An 18,671-nucleotide genomic window follows, 5' to 3' on the forward strand; every position below is an offset into this window, starting at 1 on the left:
GAAACATTCCAGGAGAGAAAAGAAAATGCCTCATACATGCCAAGGAGCTCCTCTGTCATTCAAACAGTCCAATCCCAATAGCCCTAAAGACTGTCAAATTCAGCCAAGTCCCATCCCTGATCATGTGACAGGAAATTATGAAAGGAAATGGCTACTTACCACAAAGGGGGTTGGCGTTATATCAGAAAAGAGGTACACAGGAATCCCCTGACTGATAAACGTGGTTGCAGCAAGTCGGGCAAACCTGCGAATGCAGAGTGACAGGGAAGAAAAGGAGAGTTGAGTGATCAGGACTGTGAGAGATGGAAAGAAGGGAATGAATGCTGAATGTTCTTCAGGTGAATGCAGCAGCCAGATCAAGGACAGCATTTATTACAATCTTAACCCTGGCATGGGACAGTAAAGCTGAAGGACTCTCAGGAGTCATCTCATTTCACTCTTTTGTTTTACAGAAATGGCACTAAAGTCAAGAAAGGCCAGGCCTCTTTCCCTGGGTCTAACAGCCCCTTAGTGGCGGAGCCAGGCTGCATCCCAGCCTTTCAGCTCTCCATGTATCTCAGTGGTTCTCAGTCAGGGCAAGTCTGCACCTTCTCCTTCCAGGCATCTGAAATGTCTGGAAACATTTTTGCTTGTCACACTGGGGAACAGAGAGAGTTGCTACTGGCAGATAGTAGGGAGAGGTCGGGGGTGCTACCAAACACCTTACAATATGCCCTACAACCACAAAAAAATCACCCAGCCACATGTCAACAGAGCAGAGGCTGAAAATCCCCGCCTAAGCCTATCACAATCCAGTGTACACCACACAGACTGGAAATTGATTAGAGATTGCTTTATTTGAAATATAAGACATCCTGGAGTATGCATGTGTGTATATACACACAAACACACACACACACACACACACACACCCCCATACACATATATACATCTTGGTTCCAATCAGCCTTTGAAAGAAAACTTAATTATTTGACATTTTTCTCAACTTCCACAGAAACTTGCTCAGGGCAAGACACAGAAAATGGCATGAAATCTTCCTTCAAGCTGGTGTAAAATACATTACCACAAATAAATGAGCAATTTACTCAGAATGAACAACATTATACCATCCTTGTGGGTTAAACAATCAGATCATTCATCCTCTCCCCAAATACTTCTTGAGCACCAGCTTCATCGAACAGTATTCTGAAGGCTGCCTGGGGCACAAAGAGCAGATTTCCACTCTCTCTCTCTCTGTTACAAATGTGCACAAAAAAATGCGATGCGTTCTCTGCATATACTTAACAGTCACTGCTTACGTTCCCCACTAGATATTTAAAATTGGAAGATTAAAGAATAAACATTTCTTTGGGCGAAATTCAGAAACTGAAATAGTTTCCAACTCCTTACGAAGGTTCCATTCACTCATTATGAGTATCTTACCATGTGTTGGTTAAACACTTATGTTATGATGTCTAAATGTCTCACGCCTTGTAGGTAATAGAGAGTAGCCTTGCGTTCCACTCTATCCCATCCCATCAAACTCTGAGACTTGAACCATAAGCTTAAATCAGTAACATCACTCACTTCAAGGAAATGATAGGGCCCTAAGGCCAAGGGCAAAAAAATCTGTACCTTAACTGATAATGTTAACATATCTCTGAAGGTTGTATCAACCAGAAGCAGGGCAGTCAGCTTAAAATGAAGAAATTTAAGAAGCTCAGCAGGCAGATTTAGCCACATATAAGCACTGTGCATGCTCTGAGCAAAGGATCTGACCTGCCCTGGGGCGGCAGAGGAACATGGTCATGATTTAGTTCTAACCGTACATCCACTAACTGTAAATGACAAGCTGATATGCTAGTTTATACATCATTCTCTTGTGAATGTAGTTTATGTGCATCTATCCCCCAGAGCTATAACTTTTCTCTGCTTTACTGACAAAAACCACATTTTTGAGCTGCAAAGCTAAAGACTAAAAATCGTATGCCCCCGAGTTCAACCTGGGGCTGATGCCACCTGGTGATTTTCTCTGGCTATGCACCCCTCCTCACGGCCACACGTTTGTCCCCACGAGTGCTTCTGTCTTAGATTGGAAGCTCCTGATGGGCAAATATAGGACTCTATAAACTCATCCAGCTCTGTAAAGTTAATGAGACTTTTCATTAATATTCAATATGTATAATGCTAAGATACTACTAATACTGATACTCTGGAAGGATTAAAAATTCATCATAACAGAGGAAGTGTTCAAGTGAAAAAGAGGATTATGTAACACGGTTAAGGGCAGGGGTTGGTAACTACAGCCCATTTTGTAAATAAAGTTTTACGGGAACACTGCCATGCTCCTGTGTTTATGCATTGTCTATGGATGTTTCTCTGCTTTATAGTGGTGATGGGAATCATGTGATATGCAATGTGTACGATATCCACTATTTGCCCTTTAGAGAAAAAGTTTGCTGACCCCTGGTACTAGCCTCCTTAGGTTTAAATTGCGACTCCTGCTTTCACATTATAATCTCAGGGTAAAGAGATAAAAGCGCATACCTTACAGGTTGCTGTGAGGATAGAATGAGTAAATACGTAAGTGTCTGGTTCATAATCAGCACTCCAATGATTGCTGCTATTACTGTTATCATTATCACCATCAGCATCATATGCCTACAGCTACATAATAGAGTCCCACTGATTTGAGAATGTTTCAGAAATGTAGCTTGATGTGGGCATTCAAGAGTGGGAAGGGGGTCAGGAGGTTTATGAACAGCAGGGTAAAAATTATGTATTAAGTTAATGGATGCAGCACACCAACATGGCACATGTATACATATGGAACAAACCTGCACGTTGTGCACATGTACCCTAGAACTTAAAGTATAATAAAAAAATTAAAAAATTAAAAAAAATTATGTATAACAATGCAAATGAGAGGGAGAAATACTACTGCCAGTTTAAGAAATTTTTGTTTAGATAGGTATTATATTCTAAATTGTCTAAATAATTTTATTTCCTCAACCCAATGTAAAACCAGAATCTTTAAAGGTTGCCAAGAGAAGTTACCCGTTGTTTTTATTGTTAAGCAATGAGGCTAATGAATATATTAAAGTCAAGTAATTGAGATGGTGATTAAAATAAAACCGCAAAATATATTATAAAAACATCATTTTGTAAAAATGTTTCAATACCTTCTGCTGCTACCCCCACTGGATGGATGGGCTCGGGCGTCAAAGCTGATCACGATGCCTTTCTGCTTTAAGTCACTGAACTGTTTTTCCAGGTATCTGCAAAATCCCTACAAATACGCCATAGATTTAAAAAGCATAGCTTTAACATATTTTTACATATACCACGTAGAAAAACTGGACAAAAATTAAGTTTTCTCAAATTTCATAGAACACTATAGCAGAGGGGGAAAAATTCACTCAGTAAGGAAAGCAAACTGAACAATAAGAAAATAACAGCTTTGTTTATTATCTACGTGTTTTTGTATTAGGTACTGTGTTAGTCATTGATCACTTAGTAGCTGTTATGTCTAACCTCAGATCGACTTTTTTTTTTTTCTCCAGAGACAGGGTCTTGCTCTGTTGCCTAGGCTGGAGTTGCAATGGCACAATCAAAGTTCATTGCAACCTTGAATTCCTGGGCTTAAGCAATCCTCCCCGCTGCCCCAACTCAGCCTCCTGAGAAGCTAGGACCACAAGTGCATGCTACCAGGCCCAACTAAGTTTTAAAATTTTTTTGTAGAGACAGGGTCTTGCTACGTTGCCCAGGTTGGTCTTGAACTATTGTCAAATAATCCTCCTGTCTTCACCTCCCAAAATGCTGGGATTACAGGTGTGGGCCACTGCCCCTGACCAGAAATCCCATTTTATAGATGGTTAAAATAAGGCTCAGAGAGGCACAGTGACTTGTCCTGTTTCAGATATTCGAGTAGCAGAGCCTGGATTTGCACCCAGGGCTGGTGAGAGGTGCTTCAGTGTAGGGCCTAAAAGCACACACTCTAGAAGCACAATCTGTGAATCTGTACTCCACGCTGCCACCCACAAGCAAATGACAAGTTCCTTAAGTTCTTGTTGCCTTAGTTTCCTCCTCTGTAAAACAGGAATAACAATATCTACCTCATAAGGAACAAATGAATGAAAACATGCAAAGTGCTGAGAATTCAACACCAACTAAGTACTATATTAAGTGTTTGCTGTTGTAAGCATTATTTTTGTTGTTATTTTCCTTCAAAGCCATATAAAACAAAGAAAACTCTGGTAGACTGGGCAAAAATAATGATTCATTTTACATTATTTATTTCACTTTTGCTAAAGTCTTATTAAAATATATGTAACTCTTTTTCCTTTGAGATGGGGTCTCACTGTGTCTCCCATGCTGGAGTGCAGTGACATGATCACGGTTCACTGCAGCCTCAATCTCTCAGGCTCAAGTAATCCTCTCACCTCAGCCTCCTGACGTGCTGGGACTACAGGCACATGCCACCATGCCCGGCTAATTTTTAAAAAACAATTTATGTAGAGATGGGGTCTTGTCATATTGCCCAGGCTGGTTTTGCCCAGGCTGGTTTCAATTTCGTGGGCTCAAACAATCCTCCTGCCTTGGCCTCCCAAAGGGCTAGGATTATAGGCATGAGCCACCATGCCCAACCTGTTACTTTTATTTTGGGTAGGAGGGGATACATCACAGCCTTGTTGCCAGAGCAAAGCTAATTTAGAATGCCTTTAGCTTTTCCTTGACAAATACGTTGCACTGGGATTATCTTCTGAGGCTGAGTGACACAAGGAAAAAAGGCCACATGTATTGGTTTCATGCGTTCCCCAGAAGGTACCCACATGCCTGATACTCTAAGACTGACAACAGTGACAGTACCCCTCTTCCTGCTCAACCCTTGAGCTGCGGCCCCAACGCTCCATGGGGCAAAAAGCATTCACACCTCCAGATTCTCTAAAAATCTCAGAGGCCTGCTGAGGATGAGGACCTGAAAGAATGGCCAAGAGAAAAGTGAATTCCTATTCTAGATGAAAGACTCAGTGGGGGGAAGAGGGAGGTTTTCAGAAATAAAATGTTATTATAAAACATAAGCAGCATGTTTATTTGGATGACTTCAAAAAGTAGAACTAAGACCAATATGTAAAGTCTACAGAAAGGCAGATTTTGGCTTAAAATAATGAAACCATCTTTTAATGAGAATGGTCCAAAGATAGAATGGCCTCTTGCAGAGGACAGTGAGTTTCCCATCACTGGTATGCCATGGCTAAATTAATCTAAGAACACAGAATCCAAAATAGAGCATAAACACAGCATAAATTAATTGGCAGGAGGAAATGATAACCTCTATCAATGAGGCAAACAATACAAAAGTTTCCTCCAGTCTCTCTGTCCTGTTTCCTTTGACATATTTTTGAATCACATACATCTGCTTCTTAAACGAACCAGGCAAACTTTGGGGTACCTCAGAATGAGGCTCCACACCCAGAGACCAGCAGGAAGGGCACCTATGCCACCAAGAAAGTCTGATGAGTGAAAAATTACCAATGTATTTGTCTATCAGCATTCTGCCAGGGAACACTACCCAAGACGGGGTAGAAACCTGGGCTGTTTGTTCTGGGAATGCTCTTGCCTCTAATTTTGAATCCACTCCTAAGATTTTAAAGATATACCTGCTGCTCAGATAAAACTTTCTTAACTCTTCATTTCTCTGTCTCCTATTATAAGTATCCAAGAATAGGCTGAATGAGCACTTCAGAGTGGTGGGGTCGTGGAGAAAATGATCCCAAGTGGTGTCTGGTTGAATTACATGACCTTTAGCATACTGATCATCTTCTTTACCACAGGGTTTACCCCCAGAGAAGACCAATTCTAGGAGAAAAATGGGTAAGATAGTCTTTAACGGGAATACATTTCATTATTCTCAGAAACTAGGTGTAGAAAAATACAGGGGAAAAAGCCCTAGGTTAATCTACAATCCCTTAGAAATCCCTAATGATTAGGCCCAATGGCAGGTGTAACCAACTGGATTGTCCAAAGATGGCCCCGGTAATATAAGCCATCGCACGTGTTCCTCTTACAATGTGACATTAATGCTCCTCCAATGAGAAGTGGGTATTTATGTGCCCTCTCCTTGAATATGAGACAGCCTTACTGACTCACTTTTAACAAACCGAATATGGTAGAAGTGACACTTTCAAAGCTAGGTCATAAAAGTCAGCACGGCTTCCAACTGGTACATTCTCTCTCTCCCTCTCTGAATACTCCATTGGAAGCCAACCACCATGTTATAAGGAAGTTCAGGCCACATGAAGGGGTTCCAGCCCCAGCTAAGATCCCAGCCAATAGCCAGTAATAATTTCAGATGTGTGAATGAAGGTCCCTTCAAATGATTCCAGCCTCCAAACTGGACCAGATGGTACTGAGTGGAGCAGAGACAAGCTGTCCCCACTGAGTTCTACCAAAATTGCAGATTTGTAAGCAAAATAAATGTGGTTGTTGTTTTAAACCATGTTTTCAGTGATTTGTTATATAGCCCTAGTAACTGGCACAGAAGGCAACCTTATTCAGCAGCACAGTTCCTATGTTATCCACAAACCAAATACGATTCCCAAACTTACCCCATTCTAAGTCTTTCCTCCAGCATCTTAGGGAGCCCTATTGCTTATTAAGAATTTGTGACCAGGAGTTCCCATGGCAAATCTTTTTTTTTTTTTTTTTTCTGAGATAGAGTTTTGTTCTGTTGCCCAGGCTGGAGTCCAGTGGCATGATGTCGGCTCACTACGACCTTGCCTTCCAGGTTCAAACAATCCCTCTGTCTCAGCCTCCCAAGTAGCTGGAATTACAGGTGCATACCACCACACCTGGCTAATTTTTGTATTTTTGGTAGAGACGGGGTTTTTACCACGTTGCTCAGGCTGGTCTTGAACTCCTAGGCTCAAGTGATCCGCCTGCCTCAGCCTCCCAAAGTGCTGGGATTACACGTGAGCCATCGTGCCTGGCCCCCATGGTAATTCTATACCCTTAGATAAGCTTTCCTTATTGGAGTTTTGTTACAACATGCCCATCTCTGCCTTTTATGCTGGGATGTATATGTGAGGCACATGTAATCACTATTAGGCAATTTTTTCTAGCCTTTCTTTTCCCAGAATTAAAGTGACATTCATCATTAACAGGTCTAAGCTGAAGAAATACTGATAAGAATAATCTGTTCTATTTCATTTCCCTCATAAACAGTACTGCCAATACCCAGTGGAAGTGCTTCTGTTTTGTCAAATTATCTCTTTCCTAAAAGCTGGGTCTAGACTCTGACAAAAACATTCACAAGTTAAGGCAAGGAAACTTAGACTCAATCCAGACTATAAAACAAAGGAGAACAGGCTCTTGGTAATTCCAGCAGTTAGAAAGGCTTTTTAGCACTTGCAATGTAACCATGGCAAAAAATAATAGAACCTTAAAAGTTGTCAGTTTAGTTGGTGCATTTATACTGGAAGGAAAGCTCTATGACAGAATCTGTTTGTTTCAGTCACTCTCATATCCCCAGTGACTGGCACATAGTAGGCACTCAATAAGTGTGTTGAATGAATGAATGAATGAATGAATGAATGAATGGCTATATGAGTCCTGATCAAGTGCTACTTCGACCAACTTACTTTATGGAGTAAATGGTGGCGACTTCCTGTGTCTAGCCAAGCTGATAAGACATGTCCATAATTAGAACAAATTAGGTCTGTCAAATAGAAAATGAGCTAGGGGATACATTGAGTTACTAAGAATTATAAAAATGTGGTACCTGTGTAGTCTGGATGATGGTCAAGTCATTCATACGAGAAATTCCAGGTCCCATAGCAGCTCGAAGGCCAGCTGTCCCAAACTCCATTCGGGCCCCAAAACATTTTCCTAGTTCTTCTTTATTACCTTCTGCTATTAGTCGTTTCACTGCCTCCAAAGTTAAGAAATTCTGCAAAACAAAAATATATAGATACAACGAGACACCCAAGTGAATGAAAAATAAGAAATGTAAAAAAACCCACAATTATTCTAACCCATAGGAAAAAAATATATATATATATATATATATATGTAGACCTTTCAATTTTCTGATGCTTTCGAAATCTGAAATATGAAGTCAGTTTGACATTATAATGTAAGTGTTCTTTTCTTTCCTGTCAAGGTAAGCACTTTTGGAGAAACAGAAGTAGAGGTTTTACCATATGAGTCTAACCCCCAGAATGGAATCCCAGCACACTACTTGCCAACTCTAGGTGCTTGTGCAGATTATTTCAGTTCTCAAATTCTGTTTCCCCATTTGCAAAATGGGAATAATCTAGAACCTCCCTTACTCGATTTTTAAGGTTTTAAGGTGGTTTACTTCAACTTAATGTAAAACATCTTTCTCTACCTGGCACTTAGTTGTGATTAAACGTTCATTTTTCTCCCTAATGCCCTCCAATTTTCCAGAGAGATTACACAATTTAAATCAAAACCTTACTTTTGTAATGTTTTATAATTCATACCAGGCATTCACATACCTGGTCAAGTTTGAATATTATAACATCTCCAAGAAGTAGACAAATAACAGAAACCTAATTTTATAGATGGGGAGGTCTCAGAGATTGAGTGACTTGCTTAAATTGCAAGATAAACATTAATCTAGTGCCTCTTCTATAACATTAACTGCTTCAAATAGACGCTAATATGATTCATTTAAGTTCATCATACATTGTCCTATTTTTTTTTTTTGGTATGGTAGTTGCAGAAAATGTTAAGGTTGGAGAAAAATAATGACAATCACATTAATTTCATATGAGCTTTTAAGTTATGAATTCAGGAAAACAACAGAAGTACTTTATATTCCTGTTTTACAGTCATTATCCACTTAGATGAGCACTCATGCAGGACATGGCCATGTAATTAAACTTTGCAATACTATTGCAAATACAACCTTGGCTTTCTGGAATTAAGCCCACTTTTCCAGATTGTTTCAGATTCAACAGGAATCAAGTAAACCCCACCTTTTTTGGTGAAAAGCAGCAGACACTAATTACAGAACACAGTCTTACCTATCAGATTCAGACACTAATTACAGAACACAGTCTTACCTATCAGACTGTCAGCTGCCCCCAAAGAAGGGCTCAGATCGGGTACATAAAAGAGGCTCATAAAAGAGGCTCAATAAATATTCGTGGAGTGAATCAGAAAACACGGACTTCACTGCCACACCCAATATCGAGTGATTCTCCCTTGTTCACAGTGTAGGTCCGGAAAATCTTAATTGGTCTTTGATATATATGAAAGACCAATTATATATATGGTCTTTGATATATATGAAATTTGATATATATGAAAGTAGCCTGAGAGAAACAAAGGAGACGGACAGATAAGAATGAGAAGTCAAGAGGAGAGCAGGATCAAAATCAGCCCTGGCAGTGACGAAAACTGACAGCAGAGAAAACAGCAGGGATGAAGGGCACGGTGGAAACACAGAGGGCACCTGCCAGGGTGCCTTGCCAATCGCGGGGGGGGTAGTCAGACTAGAGGGCTGCAGCGCTTTTAGCTGGTGGGAGATTCACTGGAGAATGAACGGGCTTCTTCTAAGTTAGGTGCCAGTTTCAAAGCAAAAAAAGAACATCTCATCTCTACCCAGAGAGATACAATTTTTCTATACACAGATGCAACACTGTGTAGAAATTAGATTGCTTTCTTCTTCTCCTTTTTCTTCTTAGGGAAAGTGCATTATGAACTCTGACTTCAAAACAATTCTGTACTCTACAAATTGCAAGTTATCAGAAATGGAAACATTTTTCTTCCCTTGAGAATCACAAGGTTATCTTCCGAGGAAAAGAAAAACGCCCCCAGGGAGTTGCCAAGAGTATCCTGGAAATGGGATTTGCTGACATTTTATTTGTAGGGGCCGGAGAATGGTAAATAAAGACAAAGACCTGACCCCTACTGACCTTGTAATCTGCTTTGTTCATTCAAGTATTTCAGTGACCTACTAGGCGTCATGCACTATGCCTATGCCAGGCACTACAAACCAAGGTAGTGAGAACAGAGAGGCCTGGCCACATAATCTATGGAGGTCCAGTGCACAATGAAAATGGGTGACCTCTTTTTTTACCATTAAGATTTTCAAGACAGGACAGCAGGACATTAAAACAACAGTGGGCCCTTCCAGGAGCGGGAGTTCTGTGAGACTGCAGGGGTCTCTCGCCCCTGAAGTCGGCCCTGGAGACAGACATTAAACAAACCCACAAACAAGTGTTTTTGGAGTTTTTTGTTTTTACCATTTGTAGTAAGAGCTAGAAAGGAAAATGACAGGCCGTTTAGAGTGAATATTAGGGAGAAATAATTTACACTTCGGAGCCAAGGAAGGACTCTCTACGTAAGCCACATTTAAGTTCAGGCACAAAATGAGTCACAACGGGAGAAACAAGTTCGGCAGAGGAGAGCAGCGAGGGACATTCCGAGAAAACCGAACAGCAAGCAGGAGAACAGGTAGAAAGGGCGAGACGCAAGTTAGAGAGGAGAGAGGGAGTGATGTCCAGAGCTGGGTTCCTGATTTTCTCTAAGAAAAGGAATGAAGAGACAGAAAACCGTGCTGTGTCCAAAGGGTTCCTCCTCTGCAGTCAAAGTTCTAAGGGGTACTCCTGAAGCCAGGCGGGCCCACCCAGGAGGATCCTTGGTTTGTAAGCAAGCCCTCGGGATGGGAGGACCGGACCACAACGCTGCTCAGCAAAGGTCTCAGCGGCCAAAGGAATAGGCGGGACGGAGCGATTCTGGGTCCATGGGGATGCACAGCAGACCACGGACCACGAGCCAGCTGTCTGAGTGACAGGCGTGCGTCCCTCAGCTAGACAGCGTCCAGGGTCTGGCCGCGCTTAGACCACCCTGGCTCTCTCCTCTACTCCAAACTTGCAGTCCGGCCGGCCGGATGGCTGGTTTCGTCCGGGAATAAGCTTTCCCGGCCTAACTCCGAACGTGCCACATGCCTGCCAGGCCGAAGGAGGCCTAGCAGCAGCCGCACCCTCCTCCTGGGTCTTCCCGGGAGATAAGCGGGGTGCACGGGGCGGGAAGGCAGCTCAGGCGGGGTACGCAGCGCCGCGCCTGGGGAGGGCGGAGCACCCGGCCCCGCTCCGGGCGCTCCCCGCCTGCTGACGCCCCTCACCTTGTCCCAGCGCAGCCACTGGGCCGTCTCCCGGTCCAGCCGGGCGTCCTCGCCTAGACCGCCGCCTTCTGAGGCCGCCATCGCTGAGCTTGTGCTGCCGCGGCGGAGGGAAGTAGGCGGCAAGGTCACTCTTCCGGCCCGGCCCCAAGAGATGGAGGCGGAGGCAGGGGCGGGGAGAGCCGCGGCGGAGCCAGCGGGTCCTGGGGAAAGTGATGCGCGCCGCGACAGGCACGCCTCCTTGCCTTTTGTGGGTGTGCCACGGGGGGTGGGAGTGAGCGCGGAGGAATTGCGCGGCTGGGGTGAGTTGCTGGAACCTGGCACGAATGAAAGGCTTTGCCATGGTCTCTGATGCAGCCAGGTTACAGCCAGCCGTGAGTTCCTGCTGCGCGCCAGGCACAAGTCAGATGCTGGGATACCAGGAAGTGCACCCAGATAGGGGCCTGAAGATTATGTAGAAATTCAGAGGGTCAAGAACAGCCAGAAAAAAATATTGAAAAAGAAAAACAAAGTGGGAAGACCAGTGGAATATACGATAGAGACCAGAAACAAAAATACACGTGTATGGACAATTTATTTCAGAGGCGGGGCTGCAGAGCACAGGAGGAAACTATTTTTAGGTAATGGTGCTGGGTCAACGGGATATGTACGTAGGGAAAAGAAAAAGAGAAATTGGCCCCCTACCTCTCATCACACACAGCTCTGAATTCCAGATCAATTGTAGCTCTAAGTGTGAAAGGTAGCGTGAAACTTATGGAAACTAACATAGGAGCACATCTTCCTGACGCTGGTCTCACCAAGCCATAAAGAAGATGCATACCCATAAGCATAAAAAGGCACGTGCAGGAATATTTCTAGCAGCATTATTTGTAAAAGCCTCAAACTGGAAACAACCCAGATGACCATCGACAATACAATGGATAAATACTTGGTAGTATATCCATACCAACTCATATAAATAAATCATGGCACATTGATACAGCAGTGCAAGTGAACTACTGTTATACACAACATCATGAATGAATCTCACAAACACTGAGTGACGGAGTTCAAAAACCCGCCTCCCCACCTCCAAATACTGGATCATTCATCTGTAGTCCCAGCTACTTGGTGATGGGGGAGCTGGAGGGAGTCCTGAGGAGGGAGGATCGCTTGAGCCTGGGAGGTCGAGGCTGCAGTAAGCTCTGATTATGCTGCTGTTCTCCAGCCTGGGAGACAGAGGGAGACCCTGAAAAAAAAAAAAAAAAAAAAAAACAACCGAAATATATAAAATTATAGGCAGAGGGAACAAATCAGTGATTTTCAAGAGCTGGGGGTGGGGGGAGGGGTTGGCTACCAAGGGCACAACGGAATTTGAGGGAGTTGTGGAACTGTTCCGTATCTTGATTGAGTTCGGGGTTTACGTTTATCAAAACTCATAGAACTAGGATATAAAGGGTAAAGTTCACTGTATGTAAGTTATATCTTTTTTTCTTAAGTTTTAAGATTAAAAACTAAAAAGGAGGCAAAACTAATCTATGGATGTCAGGGGAGTAGTAGCTTTGCGAAGGAGGGAAAGTGCCTTCTGGGGTTCTGGGACTGTTCTGTTTCTTGACCTGGACGATGGTCAACAGGTGTGTTCACTTTGTAATATTCACTAAGCTGCAATCTTATGAGTTGTGCATTTTCTGTATGTTCTTCAATTTTTATTATTATTATTATTATTTTTTGAGACACAGTGTCGCTCTGTCACCCAGGCTGGAGTGCAGTGGTACAATCTCAGCTCACTGTAAGCTCTGCCTCCTGGGTTCAAGAGATTCTCATGCCTCAGCCTCCTGAGCAGCTGGGATTACAGGGGCGTGCCACCATGCCCAGCTTATTTATTTATTTATTTATTTGAGACAGAGTCTTGCTCTGTCACCCAGGCTGGAGTGCAATGGTGGGATCTCAGCTCACTGCAATCTCCATCTCCTGGGTCCAAGTGATTCTCCTGCCTCAGCCTCCTGAGTAGCTGGGATTATATGTGTGAGCCACCGTGCCCAGCCTTTTTTTTTTTTTTTTTCTGTATTTTTAGTAGAGAACGGATTTCGCCATGTTGGTCAGGCTGGTCATGAACTCCTGACCTCAAGTGATCTGCCCACTTCTGCCTTCCAAAGTGTTGGGATTACAGAGATGAGCCACTGCGCCCGGCTAGTATGTTCTTCAATTTTAAAAAGAAAAAATATATATCCAGGATCTATGATATCTGTTTAATGTCATGGGGGAGGCATATTAAACATGTAATCACAGCAGTTAATACATAATTACAAACTGATAAAATGCTGGAGGGAAAGCAGAGAGATGTCATGAGGCTGCAGGCTAACAGAGGCCACCTCAGTCCGGAAGCTTGCCTGAGCACTGGAAGCTTAAGAGAGATGTGAGGGAAGGATGTAGTTAATGTGAGAGTGTGGTCCTTCCCCTGACTGCAAAGCCTGAGAGACTGGAGCACAGAGAAGAAGAAGAGGACAGGCTGCCTCAGTTTCCCCAAATGTTAGGTGGTCTGCAGGTCCACCACACTCAGGCTCTCTCTTTTCTCTGCACCAGATAAGTCGTCTTCTCAGTCATGCTCTGGAAAAAAATTGCAGGACATGGAGAATCAGAGACCCAGGCAGATCTCACTCACCCTTGTTTTCCTCTCAAATGCCAGTTTTCCGAGACGAGTCTGTGCAGCCTTCAGCCTTCTGCCAAGGTAGGAGGGGGGCTAGTGGGTCTCTAAATATCCAGCAGTTCTGGGCCTCAGAGTTCATATCTGATGGTTGCAGCTGAGTCTCTACTGTGGTTCAAAACATGTGGGGAGTAGTGTCTAAGGAAGTTATTTTGTCACCTTTTTTTTTTTTTGAGATGGAGTCTTATTCTGTCACCCAGGCTGGAGTGCAGTGGCATGGTCTTGGCTCACTGCAACCTCTGCCTCCTGGGTTCCAGTGATTCTCCTGCCTCAGCCTCCCTAGTAGCTGGGACTACAGGCGTGTGCCACCACACCCGGCTAATTTTTGTGTTTTTAGTAGAGATGAGGTTTCACTATGTTGGCCAGGCTGGTCTTGGAAATCCTGACCTCGTGATCTACCCACCTTGGCCTCCCAAAGTGCTGGGATTACAGGTGTGAGCCACCATGCCCAGCCAGGCACCTTTTATTATGTTAGAAACTGTGGGCCCAGGGTGATATCCAATCAGAACTATTTTAACTTCATTTGAGACACCAAGGAGCAGATTTTTCAATATTCCTTTACAGAAACAAGGAAAGAAAGCAAGTGTAGTTTCCAAGTAGAGAGGAATTTTTAACTAGTAAGTTGCCAAATGGTGAATAAATTCTTTTCTCTTAGTGAGAAGGGCACCAAGATTTTAGTTACTGCGTTGGAAAACATGCACGCAGCCACGCTCTGTTCCTCCCATCTGCTTCTCATGTGAAGCAGATGGTTGTGTCAGGGACTTTTCTGGGGTCGCCTGCTGACCTTGGAGGTTCTGACAGTGACACTGCAGAGACCTGAAGCTGATAATTTCTTACATATGACCCCGCAGTTATCATTTTATATCTGTGGAAACCCACATGGAATAGTAGATTGAAGAAGGGTTCTCAGGCAGTAAGTCAGACCTTCTAGTTTTGTAAATGAGGAAATGGAGACACCCAAAATTTAAGAGCCTTTCTCCAAGACATACGGCTGGTTAATGACAGAGCCAGGATTGTCACTCTGGGTCTCCTGATATCCCAGTCAAACGTTCAGTCCCTCTCCTGTTTCACTCAGCCCATCTCTACACATATCCACTTCAAAGGAAGTTCCATGAACTCTGGCAACCTGTTTCCATGTGATAATAGCCTGCTCTTGATGAAAACCAAATCCTAACCATGTTTGATATCGATGATGTTAGGCGATGCTTAAAATAACTTCATTTGTTTGTTCGTGCTGTCTTGCTGCCTGGGAACGCTTTCACATGAGTGTCCCAATTTCTTTGGAAGTCTTCCCAATGTCCTCAAATACCTGGTCAGCAATTCTATCAGTCCCTTGGTATCCAGTCCGGAAAAAGTTCTTCCAAAACTTTTTATTCTGGAAAGTTTTAATTATTTACGAAATTGATCCTTATGTAACTACCACACAGTTCAACAATGATCAATTCATGGCCAATCTTGTTTCATCTACCCACTTCCCCTTCCTGTGTTAGTTGGAGGAAGATGCCAGATATCATATCATTTCACTTATACATATTTTGGCATGTATCTCTGAAACGTAAGGACATTTGAAAATAACCGCAAAACCATTATCTCACCTAAAATTTTACAAATTAAAGTAGTAATTTTTAAATACCATCAAATGTCCCTTTAATGTTTAAATTTCCACGTATCTATTAATTTATATTAATTATAATTTTAATTTAAATCTTAATTTTATAATTTTTTTGCAGTTTGCTTGAATCAGGAGCCAAATAATCTTCCCATGGCTTCATATGTCTTTGAGGTCTTTTTTATTTTACAGATTCTGCCTCAATTTCCTTGCAGTTTATTTGATGAAGAAACTAGGTTGTCTGTCCTATAGGGTTTCCCAGTCTGGATTTTGCTGATTGCATCTCTGGTGTTTTCTTTTTTTTTTTTTTTCCTTTGAGACAGAGTCTTTCTCTGTTGCCCAGGCTGGAGTGCAGTGGTGCTATCTCAGCTCACTGCAACCTCTGCCTCCCGGGTTCAAGCACTTCACCTACCTCAGCTTTCCGAATAGCTGGGATTACAGGCGCACACCACCATGCCTGGCTAATTTTTTTGGTATTTTTTTAGTAGAGATGGTGTTTCACCATGTTGGGCAGGCTGATCTCAAACTCCTGACCTCAAGTGATCCGCCCACTTCGGCCTCCCAAAGTGATGGGATTACAGGTGTGAGCCACCGCGCCTAGCCAATCTCTAGTGTTCTTTAGCATGTTCCACTCCCTTCTGTCTTTCCTGTAAGCTCATTTCATTATCATTTTCCCTTTATGGTCTCTCCTTCACTGGATTGACTTCCTGGAGGACAGAAATGGTATTTTACTTATCTTTACCTCCTAGAACCATGCTGCTCTCTGGGCTGATCCTTGAACATGTCAAGCAAGTGCTGGTCTAAGGCCTATATCTGCATTGCCCTCCCCCAGATATTCCCACATTTAATTCAGGCTTCTCCTCAAATATTAGCTCATCAGAAAGATCTCTCTTCTGTAAAATGCTGGTAAATGTTTAACAACTGGCTCCCTGGGATAAAAAGCCCTGACCTATAGTATTTGCCAATTTCCATAGTGTAAATACATCCATCATGGTCGATTTAAAACTACAATGTGATATCACTGAACACAGAGTTGGGAAGAGATTGGAGCAGCACACCATTATATAGTATTTCCAATACACAGGTATCATAGATGTAAATAACTTAAAGGACATAGATCATGATAATAGTCAGTAATCTACATAGAAGATGCTGAGTTTGAGTATTTATTAGCTTTGTTTTTAATATAATATGTTGACTTTGAAGTTCATATAATTTAATTTTCAATAATGGCAGTATTCGATTGTTCTCACACTGCTGTAAAGAAGTACCTGAGACTGGGTAATTTATGACGAAAAGTGGCTCACGTCCCACGGCCTCTGAAGGAAGCATGATGCTAGCACCTGCTCAGCTTCTGGGGAGGCCTCAGGAAACTTGCAATGGCGAAAGGTGAAGAGGGAGCCAGCACTTCACAAGAGCTGAGCAGGAGGAAGAGAGAGAGCAGGGAAGTGCCACACACTTTTAAACAACCAGATCTCCTGAGAACACACTCGCTGTTGTGAGGACAGTACCAAGGGGGAAATCTACCCCCCTCACCCATGATCCAATCCCCTCCCACCAGGCCTCACCTCCAACATTGGGGATTACAATTTGACATGAGATTTGGGCGGGGACACAGATTCAAACCTCACTAATGTCTGTGTTTAACATCTGTTCTCACAATTACAATTCCTAAAAATTGAAGAGTGTGCTCTCATGAATCAGGATGAGCTGTCACCAATATACCATTGACTCTCTTGTTCACTGTACCTAAAATGGGATCTTCACCACTCTCTTCTCCTACTTTGTTTTTCTTCAAAGTGTTTATCACTCCCTGCCATGCTGTTATAAATTTGATTTTAAAAACCTTGACTGTCTTTTCTGCTGTTTTTTCCCTAACTTAGCCTTCAGCACCTAGAACAGTGCTTGGTTTGTAGCAGATGTTCAGTAAGTATTTGTTGAAGAATGAATCACTGGGTCCCTTATGCTCATAAAGAAAAAAGAAACATAGAAAATAATAATAATATAAGACACAGGTATGAAATCTATACAAACCTTTTCTCTAAAACAAGTGAACCTTTCTGAATTTAACGAAGAAAAATGTATCATCACCATGATCTCACTGTTCTAATTTGAAGGCTGATGAGAAAATGAGTAAATAATGTGCCAGGAGACTATCAGTGTACTCATTACTGGCCATAAACTCAAAGTACACCGACAACAAATCTTTTGGCAGATCATCTGGAGTTTAATGATCTTTCTCAGTGAAAATTTAAAATATCTATTATGTATGCCTATTTTCTTTTTCTTTTTCCTTTTTTTTTTTTTTTTTTTTTTTGAGATGGAGTCTTGCTCTGTCACCCAGGCTGGAGTGCAGTGGTGTGATTTCAGCTCACTGCAGCCTCTGCCTCCTGGGTTCCAGCGATTCTCCTGCCTCAGCCTTCATAGTAGCTGGGATTACAGGCACATACCACCATGCCAGGCTAATTTTTGTATTTTTAGTAGAAACGGGGTTTCACCATGTTGGCCAGGCTGGTCTTGAATTCCTGACCTCAGGTGATCCTCCCACCTCGGCCTCCCACAGTGCTGGGTTTACAGGCATGGGCCACCACGCCCAGCCTATTTATGTCTATTTTCCTTAAATTCATGAAATTGTCTGATTTTTTCTCATTACTGATTTTAATAATTCTTTGCACTTGAACTACCACTAGGCCTTCTAATATTAAAAGTTCGACACCAGGGCTGGTCTGTGATCCTTGACTCCGCCTTCCTCTTCTCTTTTTCCTCCTGCCAGTGTCTGCTTGTCCAGCACAACCCACCACCTCTCCCTAGCTCTCAGGGCAGGAGTCTTTCATTCTCATTAGGGGGTTGGTGTTCAGTTAAGCATCATTGTGTCCTTTTGCCTGGGGCATTTGAGTAGTTAACCAGGCATGAAGTTGCTGGTGAACATAGAGAAGCACTGCCACTGAATTGCTGTGTGCTTTAGTTTCTGCCTTGGTCAGAGAGATACCCCAACCACGTCCTCAGAATGTGTGAGGATAAAGCCGTGTAAGAGATTTGTGTTTGAAAACTTCAGCACCCTCTAAAGTGCTAGTGTACTCCTTCCAGCTTGGGATTGAGCCTGACACCTTTTTTTTTTTTAGCACCTCTGCAAAGAGTTAAATTTAAGAGACTTCGCAGGAAGGGAAAGTTGGATTTTGTTTTGTTTTGTTTTGTTTCCTGAGCACCACATAATTCCTGATGTTTCTGAAACATCCCTGGTTTGGAAA

At 42.8% G+C, this 18,671-nt stretch overlaps 1 protein-coding gene across 6 annotated transcripts in view; it reads right to left on the reverse strand.

The window, feature by feature from the left end:
• The window catches only part of LOC105487753 (phosphoglucomutase 2), a 45,812-nt gene extending 34,548 nt beyond the window's left edge, over positions 1-11,264 (reverse strand). For all 6 annotated transcript variants that reach the window (XM_071093750.1, XM_011751397.2, XM_071093749.1 and 3 more), the window contains exons 1-4: positions 11,135-11,264; positions 7,760-7,927; positions 3,162-3,268; positions 160-244 (exon numbers count right to left, since the gene is read on the reverse strand). In XM_071093750.1, coding sequence (XP_070949851.1) covers positions 160-244; positions 3,162-3,268; positions 7,760-7,927; positions 11,135-11,215 — 441 coding nt within the window. In that variant the 5' untranslated portion in view covers positions 11,216-11,264. The remainder of the gene's footprint in view (positions 1-159; positions 245-3,161; positions 3,269-7,759; positions 7,928-11,134) is intronic.
• Positions 11,265-18,671: the final 7,407 nt, after the last annotated feature.

This window comes from Macaca nemestrina, chromosome 3, assembly GCF_043159975.1.
Source record: "Macaca nemestrina isolate mMacNem1 chromosome 3, mMacNem.hap1, whole genome shotgun sequence".
Taxonomy (NCBI): domain Eukaryota; kingdom Metazoa; phylum Chordata; class Mammalia; order Primates; family Cercopithecidae; genus Macaca; species Macaca nemestrina.